This window comes from Mycothermus thermophilus, assembly GCF_041956435.1.
Source record: "Mycothermus thermophilus strain CBS 625.91 unplaced genomic scaffold VTJ04scaffold_6, whole genome shotgun sequence".
Lineage (NCBI taxonomy): Eukaryota > Fungi > Ascomycota > Sordariomycetes > Sordariales > Chaetomiaceae > Mycothermus > Mycothermus thermophilus.
Genome location: NW_027191432.1, coordinates 1,677,837 through 1,697,188, shown reverse-complemented (window position 1 = coordinate 1,697,188; position 19,352 = coordinate 1,677,837). Strand labels below are relative to the sequence as shown.

Genomic DNA, 19,352 nt, shown 5'->3' with positions numbered 1-19,352 from the left:
GGATATCTTAAGTTGTACGGGTATATATGATGGCGTGGAGGGGACAGCGATTGGGTCATCGTCATCACTTGGAAGAGTACATATTGGAACAAGGACTAGGAGGATGACGAGACGGAAAGGTCATGTCTATACCAGGGATGTTTATTTTCCACTGGCCGGCGTTGGGTGAAAATCACAAGACACAGAGACAAACCAGTTTGATACCAGCATTTGGTGTACTCCGTAGAGTTTGAGTAGGTTTATTTCCTCGCCACCGGCTATCTGAGCGTGTTCTTCATGGCTATCTTACCGCGAAACCACCCAGCCAGCCAGCCGTGTATCTACTTCTCTCTGCTACCATCACTCCAACAGCGACGCCTGGTTCGCATAAAGCAAATCCACCACATTGCTCAGCTTCTCGATCGTCGCCAAGGCCGCATCGTACGCCTCGTCGCGCTGCGTCTCGTCGTAAATAATCAAACACCCAGCCCCCTGGTCCAACACGCCAATGATGACCTTGTCGAGGATCATCTGCGACAACTTGCGCTCCACCTGCTGCGTGTCCAGCCCGACCATGCGCGCAATGTGGTCGATCTCGACGCGGCTGAAGGGCTCGATGACCTTGATCAGGTTCTGCTCCAGCATGGCGTCGTACAGGCGGCGCAGGTGGTTGCGGATGAAGGCGTCGCTGCCCAGCTCGTACTTGTACGTGGCGAGGGCGCGCTCGTACTCCTCGAGGGAGCGGTTCGAGTGGGCGCGGGCGATGGCCTTCATGGCCTCGAGCGAGGGCCCCGCGTATTTCAGGGCCTGCTTGGACGTCATGAGCTGGTTGACGTCGTCGGCGAGGTTGAGCATGATTTTGCACAGCAGCATGTACTGCAGGGCGGCCTGGGCGCGGGCGGGCTCGTCCTGCGTGTGGTAGCCGTCGAGCGCCTCGATGAAGTAGCTGAAGGCGGTCTGGAAGTCCTTGTCCTCGGCGTGCAGCATGCCGGACTGCATGTCGAGGTTGGCCTGGAGCAGAGGAGGGGTGTAGACGGAGGCGGCAGAGGTACGGGCGCTGGTCAGGGCGGCGCGGGCCTTGGCGATGTTGCCCAGGGCGTGGTAGACGCGGGATTCGAGGAGCTGCACCTCGACGAGGACCAGCTTGTCGTCCATGCGCTTGAGCTCGCGCAGCAGGCCGTTGATCAGGGTCAGGGCGTCATAGTAGGATTGCTTGGCCATGTAGAGGGTGACGAGGCGGGTCTCGAGGTTTTGGCGGAGGAAGCTCCGGCGCTCCGAGGTGGCCCATTCTATGCAGGACTTGGTGACGGCGATCTGGATGTCGAGGGAGTTGGGGATGGTCTCGAAGAGGTCGAGGAGTTGGCGGACTGAAAGTGTTATGTCAGACAGATGTCATCTCTTGACACTGGTGGAAGTATTGGGCAACGCACTCAGCTTGGCCGTCTTTGCCTTTGCGAAGGAGGACAGGACTGTCCTGCTCTTGGTGACCAGGGCGGCGAGGGCATCTGTGTTCCTCTGGTCGCGGTACAGCTCGCCCAGGGCAACCAGGGCCTGTTCGTATTCCCGGATGGCGGCTTCGGATGTGATGGACGGGGTCTTGGAAATGATGTCGGTGTATATTTCCTCGGCCTTGCGCGGGTCCGACTTGGCCAGCTTTTGCGCCTCGAGCACCCTCTCCGAGTCGACTTGTGACATTGTGGGGGTATGAGGCTGGACGGTGGTTGGAGGTTTGGTTCGGAGATGGGGGGTTTCTGGGTGGGAGGAGGGCACAATTGCAATATCCTGTGCTGTATTTATTTTTCTCCTTCTTTTATGGAAGTTGGTGGCGGGGTTGTGATGTTTGTTTGGTTGGTGAGGGTTGGCGATGGTCCAGTTGTTGGTGGTTGTTGCAGCTGCAGCTCAAGTCAGCGCCCGCCGCCTTGCCCAACCCCTGCAGCCCGCCAGGTAGCCGCACGCGACGTAATGATGCCAAGACCTACGGTCAAGGCCAAGGCCCTTCGTGGCTTGACGTCCGGCCTTGTCTGTGGCTGTGTGGGTCCAATGTGGCTGGATCAGCAAAGCGGTCAGAGATTCTGCCGCGACACCCCGCCAAAATTTACTGGCAACGCCTTGCAGCTCGCAGAGCGCAGGCGCATCCAACATCAACATACCGCGTGCCTGCTCCATCGGCCATTTGCCATCTGCCAACCCTGGACCCTTTCCCTCCTCCGTCACCCACAATTCCCTACTCAGTTTACGTTCCTCGATTCTTGACCCAGCTGTGATACATCGATTGCCCAGTCATGAAGGCATGATCCCCCCCGATGCCTCTCAACCAACGCCTTGCCTATCCCCGACTAACACTCTCTAGATCAAAGCTCTCAGCCGGAGTATCTCGGCCACGCAGGCTCCGGGCGCCAGCGTCCAGCGTGCCCCCAGAAACCTCGCCCCTGAAGTCCATCCATTCGAGCGCGCTCGGGAATAGTACGTGGGCCCGGACTGTCACAATGCTGGGAGACAAGTCGTGCTGACAATGAGACAGCCAACGAGCACTCAATGCCGTCAAATTGTGAGACTACCTGACCTTCATGGCAACCATCACCATTCTGACCGAGCAGGGAGCGCATGTTCGCCAAGCCCTTCCTAGGGCAATTAGGAAATGGCCACGTCCAAGGCATCTATAGCATGTGCAAGGTGTGTTTGTAGTGAAGCTGAATCTCCAGCCATGGTTGACAATGCTGACTCCCCGCAGGACAAGAACTCTCTCAACTCGGTAGCCTCAGGGTCTGGCGATGGCGTGGTCAAAGTCTGGGATCTCACAGCCCGCGACGAGGAGACTTGGCGAACAGCAGCCCAGTACGTGACAAGCCCGTCCTGTTCGCCAACCCGCATGTTGCTGACCTTCCCAGTAACAATATTGTTAAAGGCTTGACATTCACCAACGACAAGAAGCTGCTCTCGTGCGCCACCGACGGCATCAAGCTCTGGGATCCCTACAACACACCGAGTGATACCACCCCACTGGCCACCTGGCAGGAGGGCGGCCCCTACACCTCCCTTTCTGTCCACAGGACAGGCAGCGTGTTTGCCGCCTCGTCGGGTGCTGGCTGCATTCGCGTCTGGGACCTTGCGCAGAGCACTGCCGCCCAGACAATACAGTGGCCCAGCTTTACCGATACCATCACCGATGTCTGCTTCAACCAGGTTGAGACGTCCGTTGTTGCCTCCGTTGCTACCGACCGCTCCATCATCCTTTTCGACTTGCGGACCAATTGTGAGTTTCTTCGGGTCGAGGCTGTGACGTGCCTGAACTGACTTTTGAAATAGTACCCGTCATCAAAACTGTTCTTCAGTTTGCCTGCAACCGCGTTGTCTTCAATCCCATGGAGGCCATGAACCTGGCTGTGGCGTCAGAAGACCACAACATTTACATCTTTGATGCCAGGAACTTTGACCGGGCCCAAAACATTCTCAAGGGCCACGTCGCCGCCGCCATGGACGTCGAGTTCTCGCCAACCGGCGAGGAGTTGGTCAGCGGGTCATATGTGAGTTTCACGAGAAGTCAAGACTGTCAAGGACATATCGCTAACAAAGAACAGGACCGCACCATCCGCGTCTGGCGGCGTGACCAAGGCCACTCGCGCGACATCTACCACACCAAGCGCATGCAGCGCGTGTTCCGGACCATGTGGACCATGGACGCCAAGTACATCCTCAGCGGCAGCGACGACGGCAACGTGCGGCTGTGGCGGGCCAATGCGTCGGAGCGCAGCGGCGTCAAGTCGGCCCGGCAGCGGCAGGCGCTCGAGTACAACAACGCGCTGCTCGACCGGTACGGCCACATGCCCGAGATTCGGCGCATCCGCCGCCACCGCCACCTGCCCAAGGTGGTCAAGAAGGCGAGCGAGATCAAGCGCGAGGAGCTGGCGGCCATCAAGCGCCGCGAGGAGAACGAGCGCAAGCACTCAGTCAAGAAGTTCGAGAAGCGCAAGAGCGAGAGGGAGAAGGTTATTTTGGCCAAGCAGCAGTAGAGGTGGTCTCGGTTGGGTTGTGTGTCTACTGCTATACATATTGTGAAGATATCAGGCCGAGTGGGTTCGGCGGAAATACTCTCTTCTGCATGGGACGGCGTTGGGGAGTTGGAACTTTGGGACCTAATGTGCGGCCTGGTTTAGTATCTTTTTCGTTTTCTCGTCCGCGCCGTGTGTCTGTTGCACATTCAAATGGGGATCCAGATACCATCCGCGACTGGCGTTGTTGAGGTACTACTATTGACCCAAAAGAGAATTGTTTGAGATTGACGGCCTGATTGGGGAATAAACGGGACCTGCCATTCGGGGAACATGGGATCTGTGGTACCTAGCGTTTTGCCTCAGCCGGAGAAACGGGCCGGTGGTTGGCTGTGTTGGTTTGCTAGCCCTGATGATGGACAATTGGTGCGGCTATGGCGTCGTCTTGGTTGGGCAGAGGATTCATATGATGTTTAGGTCTGTTTCTTTAACATCATGCAGTGAGGAGAAAAGCGCGGTGGCTGATGTTTGGAGCTGAGTGTCTACGAAAGCCTGATCGGCTGCGGTGTTCCAGCAGATCTGAAACTGTTTGGCCTCGAAGATGTAATACGGAATAAGCTCAGCTCAGGGCATAGATGTTTTGATAATATCCTTGGTTTTGTAGGTCCGTACTACAACGAGCAAGCCGTCCACCCAAGCTGTTGGTATCTTGACCCAAGTCAAGACTCAGGGGGGTGTGACGCCCTCTGCTGGACGGGTGTTCTCAAGTAATACCCGATTAGGAAGTCAGCTCGTCTTGTCCATACAAAGTTCCATGTGTCGATTGCGTCGATCATTTTTTTTGTTGTGCTTGACAGAGAAAATGCATTGACAGGCCATTTCAGCCGAGTCGCGGATAAACTAGATGATGTGCGATGATCACACACAGAACATGGCTGGAGCGAGAGTCAAGTTTAGTACCAGTAAAGAACAACAACAGCAGTTCAGTTCGGGTCGGGTCGGGTCAGGTCAGTTTTTGGTCACCGACACGGAATTGACTGAGTACGGAGTATGTATGTCTCTGACTTACCACCAACCCGGGTTGCGCAGGATGCACGATACAGAAAGCCGGCAGTTGTGGTGCTGGATAAATGGAACTTTACGAGCTCTGGAGCGAGTCGGGGAAAAAAAGAGGAATGCAGGCCGAAGAGCCGCAGCAGAGCCGCAGGAGAGCCGCATGGTCAACCACACCTTCTTCTCCTCCACTAGCTCGTCCACTGCTTGGGCTCTCCATGTCCATCCCCGCATTCTATTGTTCACAAAGATCGCCATTTGACATGACGCGATCACTGATCAATGTCAAAGTGTCATGTCAGTGCACCGTGGCGCATGCTCTTCTCCAGGTCAGGGCTCCCCAGGCAGAGCATAGGGCTTGCGAGTTAGTCTCGATCATGATCTGTCTGGGGAAGCATGGGGGAGGCCTGGTCTCTTCTGGATCTGAACGAGCCCTTCACTCGGGCCGTTAAACTTTACCCAAAGGGTATGCTAGAGTACTGTTGTACATACATATTTAGGTTACTCCCGCCCTTCCCCTGTCCCAAGTTCCCGCCTCAGACGGGACCATCTCAGAGATCTGAAACGCGGCCAGCCCAACCGACTTCCCGGGTCGCTTGTTCTGACGTGCATTATGATGACAACCCCAGCCTGACTGCCCTAGCCAACCCATCCCCAGCACCCATCTTAGGACCGTCAGTAAGTCAGATCCAGGCCGGCCGTCTGGTTGGGTCCCGGGTCCGGGTATGGGAGACGCAACAACTCAGATTGGCTCGCTCGGGGATCTAACTTGTACTACCTCACCTAGGTGCCGGCTTGGGCTAAGCTGAGTTACCTTACTGAGTACGGAGTACATGACCGTGATACAACTGACGGACCTCCGGTACAGACAACAACAACCCCCCCTCTCCCGTCCCCAAGCCACCCACCCCGTCGGGACGATCGTTCCGAGAAAAGGTTCAGGATGCGCGACGTGCCGTGTTGATATCGGGGAACGGCTTGGCTGAGAAGGTCTGTCCGTGGTTGTGTTCCGTTTTTCTGTTTCTGAGGAGGCGGAGCTGGAGGCGGGGATAGAGATGCTTTAGTACAGAGGGATTTGAGTAACCTACCTACCTTACCTATATCTGGCAGACCTGATGGAGGGGATGTTTCTGGATTGGGAGGAGACAGACATATGTGGCTTGTCCCCCCTCCTCCTTCCCTCTTCCTTTTGGTTGTCCTTTGCCGATGGTGGTGAGCCTCATGCTCCTCTTGATCCAACTGCATATGCATGTCGACGAGCATACAGAGGGCCGACATCTCCTTTGATCTTGCTCGCACACCATGGCCGACCTGGACTACCCCGCCCCGAAAAAGATACGCCAGGATGGCATCCCTCCAGAGCTCTCGTTTGAGGAGGTCATCAAGAACAGGACCGCTTCTGTCAGTTCCATCCCCAGCGTTGGCATGTTCAGTCAAAGAGGATGACCACTAACACACAACCAGCCCTGTTCCCTGAGCGACTTCATGGACTACCTCGTCTACATCGAGCGCAGCGCCGAGAACCTACAGTTCTTCCTCTGTACGTCCCCGTCCCCCTTCACCTCCAGGCCAGGGAAGACCAACCCATAATAATACTCACATCATCTTCTTGCCAGGGTACATCGACTACGTCCAACGCTGGAGCAGCCTCCTCCCTCGCCAAAAAGCCCTCTCACCTCCATGGAACCCACCACCAGATCATCATGACTCCCCTGACCCGGACTCGCCCCTATCCTCCAAGGCATCGCCCACCCACCACCGCAGCCGCGAACGCAGCAGCGAAAAGTTAACCAAGATCCTGGCCATCATGGACCTCGACTCGGAACGCAACGGCCTCTTCTCATCCTCCTCCTCCTCCTCCTCCCGAACCAACCTCGACAGCAACGACCCGCCAACCCCTTTCTCTCCTCCACCACCACCAGTTGCTCTCCGCTCACCGACAACCCCAAAATCCATCACCTCTTCCTCATCATTAACCACCTCCCTCCTCAGCCCGACAGAGCTGACCTCGCCAAAACCGGACTGGCAACCTTGTACGTTTTCCCCCCTCCCTCTCTCCAACCCCAACACCCCTCCCTAGCTGCCTACGGTAGGTACGGTAGGAGGGGTATCTCGGTAAAAACCCCAACAACTAACCCGGTATATATCATGATATAGTCACCATCCCCCCCAACCAACTCGAACACGCCCGCATCATGCGCCACTACCTCTCTTCCTCCTCCTCCAGCCCCTCCTCCTCCTCCCCGCGCCGCCTCCCCTCCCTCCCGCCCCAAGATCGCTCCGCCTGCCTCCTCGCGGCGCAACACACCACGCACCCGTCCTCGCTCCTGCCCGCCTTCGCCTTCGTCGAATCCCGCCTCCGCCAGCGCAGCCATCCGGCATTCATCCGCTGGTCTCTGCGCAACGCGTCAGCCGCAAGGCTGGCGCTGGTCCGGCTGCTTGCTGCGGCGGTGGTGGTAGCGGGGTTGGTGGCGGATTGTTTGTTGATCATGTCGAGGTTGGCCGTCGGGTGGAGGGTGGTTTGTCTGGTGTTTTGGTGGCCCGGGTTGGCGGGGTGGGTGGCGGCGGGGAAGGGGGTGGAGGTGGGGTTGTGGTGGAGGGGGAGGAGGATGAGGTGGCCGTGGGAGGGGGAGGGGGAGGAAGAGGAAGGGGTGGAGGGGCTTGTTGGACAAGAGGAGGAGGAGGAACAGGAGGAAGAAGGTGTTGGCGAGGATGGGAGGGAGGAGGGGAAGGGGGGTGAGAAGAGGAGGAGGAGGAGGAGGAGGACGTGGTGGTGGTTTGGGGTTGAGGTTGGATCGGAAGGGGAGAGCAAGAGCGGGAGGCTGGGAAGCTCGATTGTTGTAGGTGATGTTGTTAAGGGGCTGGGGAAGACTCATTCCACCACCACCACTACCACCACCACCACCACCATGACCAGCAACACAGCAGGCGGCAGTCATCATCAACCATCTCGCAGCATCAGCACCAGCGGAAGCGGAAGCACCTCCTTCACCACCACCTCCTCCTCCCCATCCTCTACCAAACCAACCACGCATATCAAACCCCGACAATCCAAATACTTCACTCCGCTCGGTCCCTCCAACGACTTCTCCCACGAGCCCTGGCTCGCCGAATACCAATCCCAATCCTTCTGGGCGCGCGCTCTCGGCCGTCGTGGCAAAATCAACAACAACACAACGGTCCCCATTCGCGAGCGGGCGCTGCTGGCGTGGCAGGACAGGGTCGTGTTTGTGTCGGTTCTGTGGAGCGGGTTGGCGGCGACTCTGCTGACGGTGGCGTCGCTTTTTGCGCCTGTTCTGGGTTTGTTTTAAAGTAAGGTTCTTTTGTGTATATTGTGGTGGATGGGTGTGTACCTATGGAATGGTTCGGGTTCATGTGTATAAAATGAATAAATAGGTACTTTTTGTGTCCGAGTACCTATGTGGGCTCACCATTGGCTTGTTGAGCAAGGGGTGGCTGTGAACTTGGGAGATGCTAGCTCTATGACCAGGAGGTAAGTATCGATGATGAAGACTTACTTACCTCGGTCATTGTGACCATTTTGGTAGCGGCGGTGGTCTTTCTTACAGACAGGACAAGAGACCGAGGAGGTGCCAGCCAACTCCTCCATCGTAAACGACTCTCCATACACTCGGATCGCTCAAAAAGGTCAAGACCAAACAGCCGTTCAAGCATGCATGCAAATCCATTCACATCCGACCTCTTCACACTCATCTCTGTACACGCCAATACAATGCTCCGCTATATACATGGGCCCTCTCCTGCCCTCTGCTCTCTTCTGCTGGCTCTCCTAGTTCCCTCCAAGGAAACCAGCCAATCTGGCAGCAGCCTCACAGGGCCCGACTACATATTAACAATTATCACTAACATGTCCATCCATCCATCCCCGTATCACATACACCCATCAGTACATGCACCGAGCCAGCAGATCCCGCCCACCAGCCATACCTCGGCACGGACTCCAAACCAGTCCAATCCCGTTGAGTTTAATCCAATCCAAGCAAGTGTCATGCCATCGTCGTCGAAGCGTCCGGGGAGCGCGTTGCTCCTGTCGTCGTGTGTGGTCGGGGAGTTGTAGGGATCAACCCATCCACTCAAATTCGAACTCCCTCCAGTCCCAACAAACCTTCCATCATAAATGTGATAAAATCCGTAAAAGCCCAGACGCTTCGCCATGTCAAATCCAATGCCAGCAGCCAGTAATTGAGTCCTTCCCGGCCGGAAAAATGATCGTGTCGTATCCAAAACATAAATAGGGTATCATCAGAGAGCGAGATGAAGGGGTATCATAATGAGTCGTAAGGAGTGAGATAAACAGATAGATGAGCCAGCCGGTCAGTCGGTAGGTCGGTAAAGTCGAGATAAAGGAATGACGTCAGTGGGTAGGCGGTACCCGAGGTAGGTCGCGTCGCCGCACGATTCAACAGTCATGGTAGGCAAGGCCGGCAAAACCTTGTCATCCAAAGACAGTAAAAATCAACATAACTGACACTAACCCGAACCCCATGCCGGCAATAGCGCGGGTAGCTGAGGCCGGGTTGAGCGTCTCCCCCGCGCTACTGTCCGCGGTCGCGGCGGCAGTATCTGGGGGTCTGATATCCCTCGTGCCGCCGGGACTCCTCCTGCTGGGAGAGCGGAGAGTAATGACTGCTGGCTGTTGCTGTTCATCCTCTCTTCTTGGGGGAGGAGGGGCGCGGGATTTGGGTTTTGTTTGGTTCTGCGGGAGGGGTTAGTGGTCAAGCTTCGACAAATAATCGGAACAGGAAACTCACAGGTAATGACACCGGCACAGCAATGGAGAGGGAGGGTGATGATGAAGACACGGTGCGCTTCTTGTCTTCAGGGTATGGGATGTCTGAGGCGCACAAGTCAGCCACAATTTCCATCTCATCTGATGTCAACTCAATTGATGATACGATCAATTGAAACTTGGACCAAAAGACATACCTCTGTCCAGAAGAACATGAGGCTGAGCCTCGACCACAACGTTGACAGCGCCAGGGCCAGCCTTGGCGAGATCGGCTGATGTCGCTGCTGCTCCGCCACTACTGAGCAGCAGGGCAGGCAGAAGAAGCCAAGGAAGCTTTTTCATGGCTTTTGTGGCTGGCGAGATGGCTTGCTGAGGGCCGCTGCAGATTGCCAAGAAAGTGCCTGGGGCGCGTGCGGAAATGAGGCTGGAGATAGTATGGAAGCTTGTTCCAACGTCGACTCTTGCTGCTGACAAGGGCGACAAGGGCGCGCAACAGAATTGTTGTAGATTCGACGATATCGTGTCGGTGTTGGGACGAGATGGATGGGATTAGATGGAGGGGAAAGCAGGATTAAACATCAAGAATTAAGATATCGGGTTGGCTAATAATCAGATCCGAGACGTGCCCGGGTCCTGTTCAGCCGGAGGATTGGATGATGAGTCTGCCAGAACAAGAAACGATTGACTGTGCCGCGGGGCAGTGACCTTGGATAATGGAGGTGGAGAGAGGCAGGTAGATCTGGAGATGACGGTGGAAGAGAAGAGGACGGGCCCCAGAATCTTGTGTAAGCCAAGCAGCAGCCGCGGGACGGGAACCAAGGCAGCGCGGAAACAGCCCGATTATCGGTAGTAACGGTAAGTGATGGCGACAGGGAACGGGAGGCAGCTTGCAAAGGGATGCAGGTGCAATGCAGGGCTGACTCTCTGAGGTAAAAGTGAAGGGTAAAAGTGAGGGTGACACAGCCCGTTTCCTGCTGCAAGGTTCCGTCGGAGAGTTGGAGTGGTGAACAGAGGAAAAAGAGAGAAAAAACGACAAGGTCAGAAGGTCAGAAGGTCAGAATTCTTCGGCCTGTTTCATGGTTTCATCGGTGGATATGGGATGAAACCATCGAGGCCAGGCCCGACCGGCGACCACCCGGTCTCTTTCCAACTCCATCCATCTTCCATATCCGGACACTGCACAACCTAGAACCTTATCATCCATGACCCGATAACCCTTCACAACCCGCGCCCGTCCGCTTTCATTCGCACATGCAAATCTATCCATCCACACTTCCTCCACCCGCAAGTCAGATGCCTGACCAGCCACAGAGCAAAGCCTCATCCTTTCATAGGTGCACATTGCTGACGCTGACTCCCCGTTCTTCCCCATCACTGAAGCGAACAAACCTGAAGTCGACCGTTATCTCATCACACCTCACCTTGTGTTCTCCCAAGAAACCTTCCAATGCAACCCTTTATCCACTTATTCACCAACCCTTCCTGCAAGGAGTCATGCCGGCTAACCTCGAAAAAGTGGGAAGAAAGTGGAAACACGAGCTGCAACCACGGACGCGGTCTGGGCATCCCATCCCTGTTCCCAAGACAGAGAACAGAACCGAACAACAGGCTTTCGGCGCTATTCTGTTTCAAGCTCCTAAAGTGGACCCCGACCTTCTGCATCGGGAGCTTCGCCGTGATCGAGTGGATCGCGAGCTCCCGATCCATCGTCTTGGCGTTTTGCGGGGGGTTTTTATTTTTTTATTTTCCCCCAAGCGTTGGGTTCTTTGACATTCTGCCAGGTTTTTGTGCCGCAATTCGAGGTGGGGGTTGTTCTGTGCATCAATCCACTTTCATTGCTTGGAACAAAAGACCAAGAGAGCCTCGACCTCTCCTCCTCCAATGTCGTCATTGGTGGTCTGCATGTTGTTGTCGGGAACTCAGATCCAGGTCTGGCCCGACACATGCGGGCATCGTTGGGTTTTCATCTCTCAGAGTTTGGACTGACTTGCAAGGCCTGATTAGTGTACAGTACTTACACTTTCTACTCGTCCGATATAGGACACGCGACGAAAGCTCGGTTCCGATGAAGCTTCCATTCCTCTGATGATACCACACCCACACCATCGGCTCACAGTCTGCCGACACACCTCTCGATGGCTGCACTCTCTGCTGCTTTCTTCGTCCGACATTTTTTTCCCTCTTTCTCCCTATCCAAGTCCTCAAACAAACCACCTACCACCTACAATACATCCCGCCCACCACGGCATCGCGGGCCGATTCTCGTGTCCCAACTCCCAGAGCTCCCAGAGCAGAGCACAGCTATTAGGTGACGTCGCCGCTAGCTGGCTTGGCCATATGCAAGCTCTCTCAGCCTTACGCCATCTGCATGCCCCGCCCGACTTACACACTGACAGATTATCAACCCCTCCCCTCCGTAAGATACAGACATCCAGCGTAGATAGGTGGGATACCAGATTGTATGTACAGTCAACCACCAGGAATCACGAACCCATAGTACCCCGGAACCACGGAAATGACCAAATCAGCACGACATGAATACAAACATGTACTCCCCCCCTCACATGTCGTCAATACATCTTAAGCCCCGACAGTGACAGGGACGACGCTTTGAAGCTGCTCCCTCCCGTCGATCCCGAGCCCGACGACTTGATGCTGCTGCTTCCCGATCCCAATTTCCCTTTCCCCAACCCATCATAACCACCACCACCACCACCACCACCACCACCATCTCCCTTCTCCCCACTAAACAAGCTCGAAACACTACTTCCTCTCACACTTCCCCCGGACGCATATGCGGACGCAGACGTAGATGCATCACTCTTCCTCCCCTCCCCCAACTCCACCTCCCAGAACCTCATCATCGCCTCCAACCCCCTCAACGGCGCCGACGAGCTCGATGTCCGCCTCCTAGTAGTCCCCTCCTCCTGCCCCTCGCTCACCAACCTCTCCAACCCGGGCAACCCCACCATCATCTTGCCATCCCCCTCCAAAGGGAAATCAAAACCCACCCCGCTATCCCTCTGCACGCAGTGCGTCGACCTCAGCCCTTTCCTCCCAGCCAAAATCCTCCGGAAGCGCTCATACACCTGCTGCGCCGTCGGCCGCTCGTAGGGAAAGAAGCTCATCATCTCCTCCACGACGCGCAGCGTGGGCGTGATGCTGGCCCAGACCGCCTCCGCCTCCTCATCGCCAGTAGCAATGCACTTCTCCCTCTCGACGGCCGCGTCTCTCGCAAGCTCCCCCATCCACGTCTCAACCTGTTCCAGGTTCTTGTGGAACGACGCGTCCGGGATCGCCCCGCGCCCCGCGGCGCGGTGCTTGGCCGCGCGGAACGCCGCGAACGGTTTCCCCTGCCGCTTGAACAGGAAACTCAACAGCTCGAGGATGACGCAGCCGAGCGAAAAGATATCGCCCGCCTGCTGGTCGAGGATCGTCGCCGTCGAGTCGCGGTGCACGGTGATTATGGTGGACGCCGAGTTGGTACGGTGGCTGCTGATGCTGCGGAGGAGGGTGGGCCGCACGGGCGACGCGGAGGAGGAGGAGGCGTACGGGCGGAAGAGGTTCTCGGGCGCGGCGTAGTCGTAGGCCTCGCGGTCCAGAGACGTGTGGTCGGTTGCGCCGCGGAGAGTGTCGGTCTGGAAGCGCGTGAGCCCGGAGAGGAAGGCGTGGTTGTCGGCGGTGAACATGATGGTGGACGGCTTGATGTTGCCGTGCGCGCGGCCTTCGTCGTGCAGCATGCACACCGCCTTGGTCAGGCAGTAGATCCAGTTGAGCACCGTCTGCCGCCGGGTTTCCTTGTCGAGCTTCTTGACTGGCTTGGGCAGCCCGCTGCTGCCGCCTGACAGGAGCGTGTCCAGACTGTACTCGGCCGCCGGGGTGAAAAGGACATAACCCTGCCCGCGGTGCGTGTACGAGCCCCAGAACGAGAGCAAGTGCTCGTCGTGCACGTCCCCGCGCGTGCCGCCGCCGCCGTCCCAGAGGACGTCGGACATGAGGTCATCCCAGCTGTGGTGGTCGGGTCCGAGCGGCACGCGGCACCGGCTGAGGAGCTGGTTCGGCCGCTCGATGCTGGCGACCACGTCGACGTGGCTGCTGCTGCTAGTGTGGGCGTTGCTCTTCTTGGACACCACGTCCAGGGGAACCACCTCGTCGTCTTCGTAGTCGATGTGCCTGCCGCGCCGGAGGGGGCGCACGATGAAGTGGTACTGGTGGTGGTAGAACTTTTTCGCCGTCTTGAGGCTCCTGGGGTACAGCAGGTCTAGTTGCTGGATTTTGGACAGGGACATGGGCAGCTCGTCGTCGTCGAGGAAGCTTTCGACGAAGCGGAAGACGAGACAGGCCCAGCCCAGGTCGTCAAGGATGAGGAAGAGTTTCTTTGCTCGACCTTCGATCCATTCCCAGTAGGTGCTGTCGGTCAGGACGCTGTCGGGCTCGACGGGTTGGTCGAGTCGCTCGATGTCGTAGCGGTCCAGGCGGCTGCAGACGTATTGCTTGGTGATGGTCTGGTCGATCTTGTCCTTGTACCAGAGGATGTGTCGGTCGCCGAAGGGGTTGGGGGTGCTGGTCGGCGTGGGAGTGCGGCTGCTTAATAGCTCCATTGTGGCGACACAACAATGGGGAGAAGAAGCTGAAGAAGTTATTGAAGAACTGAGGACAATAGAAGGCCAGAGGAGGGAAATGGCATTCAGAATGGAGGTGTGAATAGAAAACAATAGGAGTTGAAGTGGGGTGGGTGACGTGGTTGTGATGGAGGGGCAGGAAAGAAGGGTCAATTGTGGTCGTGAATTGAATTGAAAGAAGAAAAGAAAGAAAGCAAAAAGGTCGTTATTGCTCCTGCTCGAGGGATGGCGAGGAAAGCGTGTGCCTGAGTCGGGGTTGTTGACATGGCGCGCCTCCCAGGGCTCAAACCTAAGTGGCAGAAAGGCAGGAAGAACGTTCAGCCTCAATGGTTCTGATCGTCTTCACCAACAAAGAACAGAACAGACATGCCCTTTTTAGTTCCAACATCAGATGGAAAGCCTCGACTCATACATCCAAGACCTCTCCGAACCCAGAGGCAGCTATGTACTGCCCATATTCATCATGATCTCATACCTTGCCAGAGGTTCTTGAGTTGGGTTCATCCCACCCTTACAAGAAGTACTCAGGTTTTAGGTTGGTCTGATTGAGACAAAGTGCCATCCAGTCTCACGAGCATATCAGGGTCCTTCCCAGGTTCCCCAGTTTTCTTCACGTGGCGAGCTTGAGTTTTTCTCGCCCCACGATCCATGCTCCAGTCTCTCAGCTTGCGGGTGACTTTGTGAGATGGGTTTTATGGAAATCCGAGAAACCCAAAGTACTCTCGATGAAACAACATGTATGAGACCGACAGGACCTGATGTGATCACATAGCCAGCGGGAAGATTAAGTGAATCAAGACTCAGGGTTGACACCTGAACAAGAATCTCAGATGAGACGTCGCCATGCGGGAAGAAAGCACTCAACTCTGTACTTGTACATCAGCAGATTCAAATATGATATTCCAACCACTTCGAACTTCTACTCATACATAGCCCCTTCGAACGGATACCACACACCGTACAATTCACACCGGGCGCCTGCGCCTCCCCTCCCTTCATCAAAACGCCTCAATCCTAAACCCACCCCTCTCCTTCCCCTCCCCCTTCTTGAACCCCTCCCTCCCCTTAAACTCCTCCATCGCCGTGTCCACCCCCGCCAGCCTCCTCGCCAGCACCTGCAAGCTCACCGGCAGGACGCTATACCAATCAATCCACCTCGCGTACAGCGGCATGGCCAGGTGCGCATTCCTCCCGCTGTCGATGGCGGCGATCACCTCCTTGGCCACGTCAACCGGCTCCACCACGGGTGCCAGGAACCGGTTGGGCGTGCGCACGCCGTAGAAGAGCGGCGTGCTGAGCTGGCCGGGCGTCACCAGCACGGTGCGGATGTTGGGGTGGGACTGGCGCAGCTCGGCGGTGAGCGAGCGGTGCAGGGCCGAGACGCCGGCTTTGGCGGCCGCGTAGTCGGTCAGGCGCGCCGCGCCGACGGTGCCGATGACGGACGACACGGTGACGATGGTGCCGCCGCGCTCGTTGCGCGCGATGGACGGGAGGAAGGCCTTGAGGGTGTAGAAGTGGCTGAGGAGGTTGGTGGAGAGGGACTTTTCGATCTCGGGGAGGGATTGAGAGAGGAGGGGCTTGCCGTTGACGATGGCGGCGTTGTTGATGAGGACGGTAGGGGTGCCGAGCTGAGGGGAAGGGAATCATGTCAGCAGTTGTTGTTGTAGGGGAAGAGATAGTAATAGTAACAGGGGAAGAGACATACCTCCTTCTCAATCTGGGCGGCGACCCGAGCAACCTGTTCCTTGTCCGACACGTCACACTTGTAGTAGGTCACACCCCTCGCCTCGCCGTTCTCCATCTCTTCGACATCCAGCACGGCGACGGTGGCGCCGCGCATGCCGTAGACCTCGGCGATCAGCAAGCCCAGGCCGCTGGCGCCGCCGGTGATGACGATGACCTCGTCGCTCAGGTCGACCTCGCGCGGGCGGCCGTAGCCCAGGCGGTCGTTGATGGCCATGATGAGCCAGCTCAGGGTGATGAAGGAGGCCCAGCCGATGGACACCAGCATGGGCGGGGCGTCCCAGAACATGTTTTGGGCGCGGAAGCACAGCGGGATGATCCATGCGATGAAAGGGTGGAAGAAGCTGGTCTTGAAGACCTTGACGATGAGGTCGATGGAGAGGGGGGCGAACCAGGAGTCGCCCTGGGGCCCGAAGGAGGGAGGAGGCAGCGGTGGTGGCATGGCGGGTTGGAGGTTGGGATGGACGGGAGAAGAGAGAGACTGAGGTGAGGTGAGGTAGGTATTGAGATTCCCGTTGCTGAATCGTAGGCCTCCAACAGAAGCAGACAAATGTCAGTTAATAGTACAAGATTCGTTCAATTGAATAATACGAGGACGATTGAATCAAAGGAGAAAAAGAGAAAAGAAAAAAAAGTTACAACCTCGAGCTCTGTTGGATTTGTCGAGGAGTCCGAGCTCCTTGGCCTGGGGTGTCGAGGGTGTTCGGCGCACGTGCTGTCAAGAGCTTTGGTTGTTTCATGAAGTCAGCCCCTGTTTCTGGGCGCTGCACCCCGAGCTCCGGGCGCGTTTCGCCGTGGGGCGGCCGTTGGATAAGCATATCGATAAGCCTTATCTAGATCTTGGCAGCGTCAGGGGTGTGCCAGTGGACGTCATCAACAGCGGACTCGAAGCTAGAAGTACACCGAAAGTCAACAAACCAAACGGAACCCTACACCACCGACTCCAAGTAAACAACGACATGCCACCACCATGACTGGCGCCGAAGAACCCCTCATCTCCCACAACCCGTCCACTCCCAACCCCGACATCGAGGACAACGACGACGAACATGTCTCCATCCGCTCCCCATCTCCCGGGGAAACCCAACCCCCCTCCTCGCCAACCCTCTTCCTCTACCTCCTGACCCTCAGCGCCGGCATCTCCGGCCTGCTCTTCGGCTGTACGTCTCTCCCCATCTACCACCCTCCCCTTATTATACCGGATTCCCAAACTAACATTCTCCCCCCTCCAGACGACACGGGCGTAATCTCCGCCACCCTCATCTCCATCGGCACCTCGCTCTCCTCCCGCCCGCTAACCCCTCTCGACAAATCCATCATCACCAGCAGCACCTCCCTGCTGGCGCTGTTCATCTCCCCCTTCGCATCCGTCCTCGCCGACCGGCTGGGCAGACGGCGCGTCATACTCGTCGCAGACGCCCTCTTCGCTATCGGAGCCGGGATGCAGGCCGCCGCAACAGAGGTCTGGTTCATGGTGCTGGGCCGCGCGGTCGTCGGCGCGGCGGTCGGCGCCGCAAGCTTCGTTGTCCCGCTGTACCTGGCCGAGCTGGCGCCCAGTTGGGTCAGGGGCAGGTTGGTCACCATGAACGTCATTTTCGTCACGCTCGGGCAGGTCGTGGCGTATATCACGGGGTGGGGGCTGGGGGAGTACGGAGACCCGGCGACCGCGTGGAGGTGGATGGTGGGGTTGGGCGCGGCGCCGGCGGTGGTGCAGGGCGCGGTGATGGTTTTGATGCCCGAGACGCCGAGGTGGTTGGTCATGGTGGGACGGGTCGGGGAAGCGAGGAGGGTGGTGGGAAAGGTGCTGGGTGATGGGGCCGGAAGGGAGGCGGAGATGACGGTGAAGGGAATCGAGATGGAGGTGAGGGAGGAGATGGAGCAGAGGAGGCTAAGAGGTGGGAGGCAGGGGTGGATGGATGCGGTCGGGGAGTTGGTGGGTGTGAAGAGGAATAGGAGGGCGTTGGCGATTGCGTGTTTGCTGCAGGGATTGCAGCAGTTGTGTGGATTTGTGAGTTTGTTTTCCTTTGCTTGCTTGGACTTGGTCACTTTGATGCTGACATTCAACCGACAGAACTCGCTTATGTACTTCTCGGCTACGATATTCGAGATGCTCGGCTTCCCCATCCCGACGCTCACCTCCTTAGTCGTGGCCGTGACTAACTTCGCCATGACCGTGGCCGCTCTGTTCCTAATCGACCGCATCGGCCGCCGGCGCATCCTCCTCTGGTCCATCCCAGCCATGGTCGCCGGTCTCCTCCTCGCAGCCTACGGCTTCTCCGTCATCAGCCTCCCGCCACCACCCGACTCGGGCGAGGCGGCGGCCGTGGTGGTCCCCGAGAAGGGCGCGGCAAGCCTCGTGCTGCTCAGCATCATGGTGTACGTGGCCGGCTATGCCCTCGGGCTGGGCAACGTGCCGTGGATGCAGAGCGAGTTGTTTGCGCTCAACGTGCGGTCGCTGGGCAGCGGCATCGCCACGGCGACCAACTGGGGCGCCAACTTTGTCATTGGGCTGACGTTCCTGCTACTGATGGAGGCGCTCACGCCGTCGTGGACGTTTGTCCTCTACGCGGGCATCTGCGCCGCCGGATACGCTCTGATCTGGCGCTTCTACCCGGAGACGGCCGGCCTGAGCTTGGAAGAGGCGGCGAGCCTCCTGGAAGATGAGCGCTGGGGGGTGAGGTGATCTTGGCGCTGGATCCGTCTTTAATACTACCAGTTTACAATACATTTGTTAATACCACTGACGGTTCTAGAATTATGTAGGTATTACTACTAGTCTCAACAAAACAAGATACACAGACGAACCGGTGGACCCCGGAAGCCGCCGTCATCCCGTAATCAAATCCGCAAGTCAAGCTTTTTTCTCCCTTCCCGTTCCCGTCCGCTGGGTCCCACGGGCCGAAGCATGCCAATGCCGCTGGAGGACGGAGAGCTTTCCGACGTGGTTATCGTCGGGCAGCGTCGGCAATCCGCGGGAATGCTGTCCAGTTCATCAAGTCCATGGGGTTTCAACTGCCCCTTTTTTCGAGAAGCTCTCAAGCAAAATAGAAAGGAAAAAAATTTATCTGCTCCATTCTTATCTCTTGTCAGGTCCCTGGCGCTGGATCCCGACACCGACATCCTGGTTCCTGGTTTTTGCAGCGGAAAGGGAATCGCATGGCATTGCCGTGTCGAACTCACTCACATTGGCCAATGCCGGGTTCATCATCCGGTGAC

The 19,352-nt window shown here is 57.2% G+C and overlaps 8 protein-coding genes across 8 annotated transcripts; 4 read left to right on the top strand and 4 right to left on the bottom strand.

The window, feature by feature from the left end:
• Positions 1 to 339: 339 nt before the first annotated feature.
• Positions 340 to 1,674, bottom strand: VTJ04DRAFT_9036 (uncharacterized protein; the record flags this gene model as incomplete). Its single annotated transcript, XM_069367539.1, has 2 exons — positions 340 to 1,346; positions 1,410 to 1,674. 2 exons carry the CDS (start codon positions 1,672 to 1,674, stop codon positions 340 to 342), a joined length of 1,272 nt encoding a protein of 423 aa, XP_069215857.1.
• A 587-nt stretch (positions 1,675 to 2,261) lies between these two features.
• Positions 2,262 to 3,989, top strand: VTJ04DRAFT_9035 (uncharacterized protein; the record flags this gene model as incomplete). The annotated part of the gene is made up of 8 exons (XM_069367538.1): positions 2,262 to 2,267; positions 2,330 to 2,442; positions 2,501 to 2,527; positions 2,577 to 2,652; positions 2,711 to 2,814; positions 2,868 to 3,232; positions 3,286 to 3,503; positions 3,558 to 3,989. The coding sequence occupies 8 exons, from the start codon at positions 2,262 to 2,264 to the stop codon at positions 3,987 to 3,989; spliced, it is 1,341 nt and encodes a 446-aa protein (XP_069215856.1).
• A 2,334-nt stretch (positions 3,990 to 6,323) lies between these two features.
• VTJ04DRAFT_9034 (uncharacterized protein) lies at positions 6,324 to 8,332 on the top strand (the record flags this gene model as incomplete). The annotated part of the gene is made up of 4 exons (XM_069367537.1): positions 6,324 to 6,422; positions 6,486 to 6,561; positions 6,638 to 7,054; positions 7,179 to 8,332. The coding sequence occupies 4 exons, from the start codon at positions 6,324 to 6,326 to the stop codon at positions 8,330 to 8,332; spliced, it is 1,746 nt and encodes a 581-aa protein (XP_069215855.1).
• A 422-nt stretch (positions 8,333 to 8,754) lies between these two features.
• On the top strand, positions 8,755 to 9,277 carry VTJ04DRAFT_9033 (uncharacterized protein; the record flags this gene model as incomplete). Its single annotated transcript, XM_069367536.1, has 2 exons — positions 8,755 to 9,084; positions 9,137 to 9,277. The coding sequence occupies 2 exons, from the start codon at positions 8,755 to 8,757 to the stop codon at positions 9,275 to 9,277; spliced, it is 471 nt and encodes a 156-aa protein (XP_069215854.1).
• Positions 9,278 to 9,477: 200 nt separating this feature from the next.
• On the bottom strand, positions 9,478 to 10,113 carry VTJ04DRAFT_9032 (uncharacterized protein; the record flags this gene model as incomplete). Its single annotated transcript, XM_069367535.1, has 3 exons — positions 9,478 to 9,738; positions 9,794 to 9,876; positions 9,969 to 10,113. 3 exons carry the CDS (start codon positions 10,111 to 10,113, stop codon positions 9,478 to 9,480), a joined length of 489 nt encoding a protein of 162 aa, XP_069215853.1.
• A 2,228-nt stretch (positions 10,114 to 12,341) lies between these two features.
• VTJ04DRAFT_9031 (uncharacterized protein) lies at positions 12,342 to 14,372 on the bottom strand (the record flags this gene model as incomplete). Its single annotated transcript, XM_069367534.1, has 1 exon — positions 12,342 to 14,372. One exon carries the CDS (start codon positions 14,370 to 14,372, stop codon positions 12,342 to 12,344), a length of 2,031 nt encoding a protein of 676 aa, XP_069215852.1.
• A 1,019-nt stretch (positions 14,373 to 15,391) lies between these two features.
• On the bottom strand, positions 15,392 to 16,578 carry VTJ04DRAFT_9030 (uncharacterized protein; the record flags this gene model as incomplete). Its single annotated transcript, XM_069367533.1, has 2 exons — positions 15,392 to 16,021; positions 16,099 to 16,578. The coding sequence occupies 2 exons, from the start codon at positions 16,576 to 16,578 to the stop codon at positions 15,392 to 15,394; spliced, it is 1,110 nt and encodes a 369-aa protein (XP_069215851.1).
• Positions 16,579 to 17,106: 528 nt separating this feature from the next.
• On the top strand, positions 17,107 to 18,819 carry VTJ04DRAFT_9029 (uncharacterized protein; the record flags this gene model as incomplete). Its single annotated transcript, XM_069367531.1, has 3 exons — positions 17,107 to 17,296; positions 17,369 to 18,144; positions 18,208 to 18,819. The coding sequence occupies 3 exons, from the start codon at positions 17,107 to 17,109 to the stop codon at positions 18,817 to 18,819; spliced, it is 1,578 nt and encodes a 525-aa protein (XP_069215850.1).
• Positions 18,820 to 19,352: the final 533 nt, after the last annotated feature.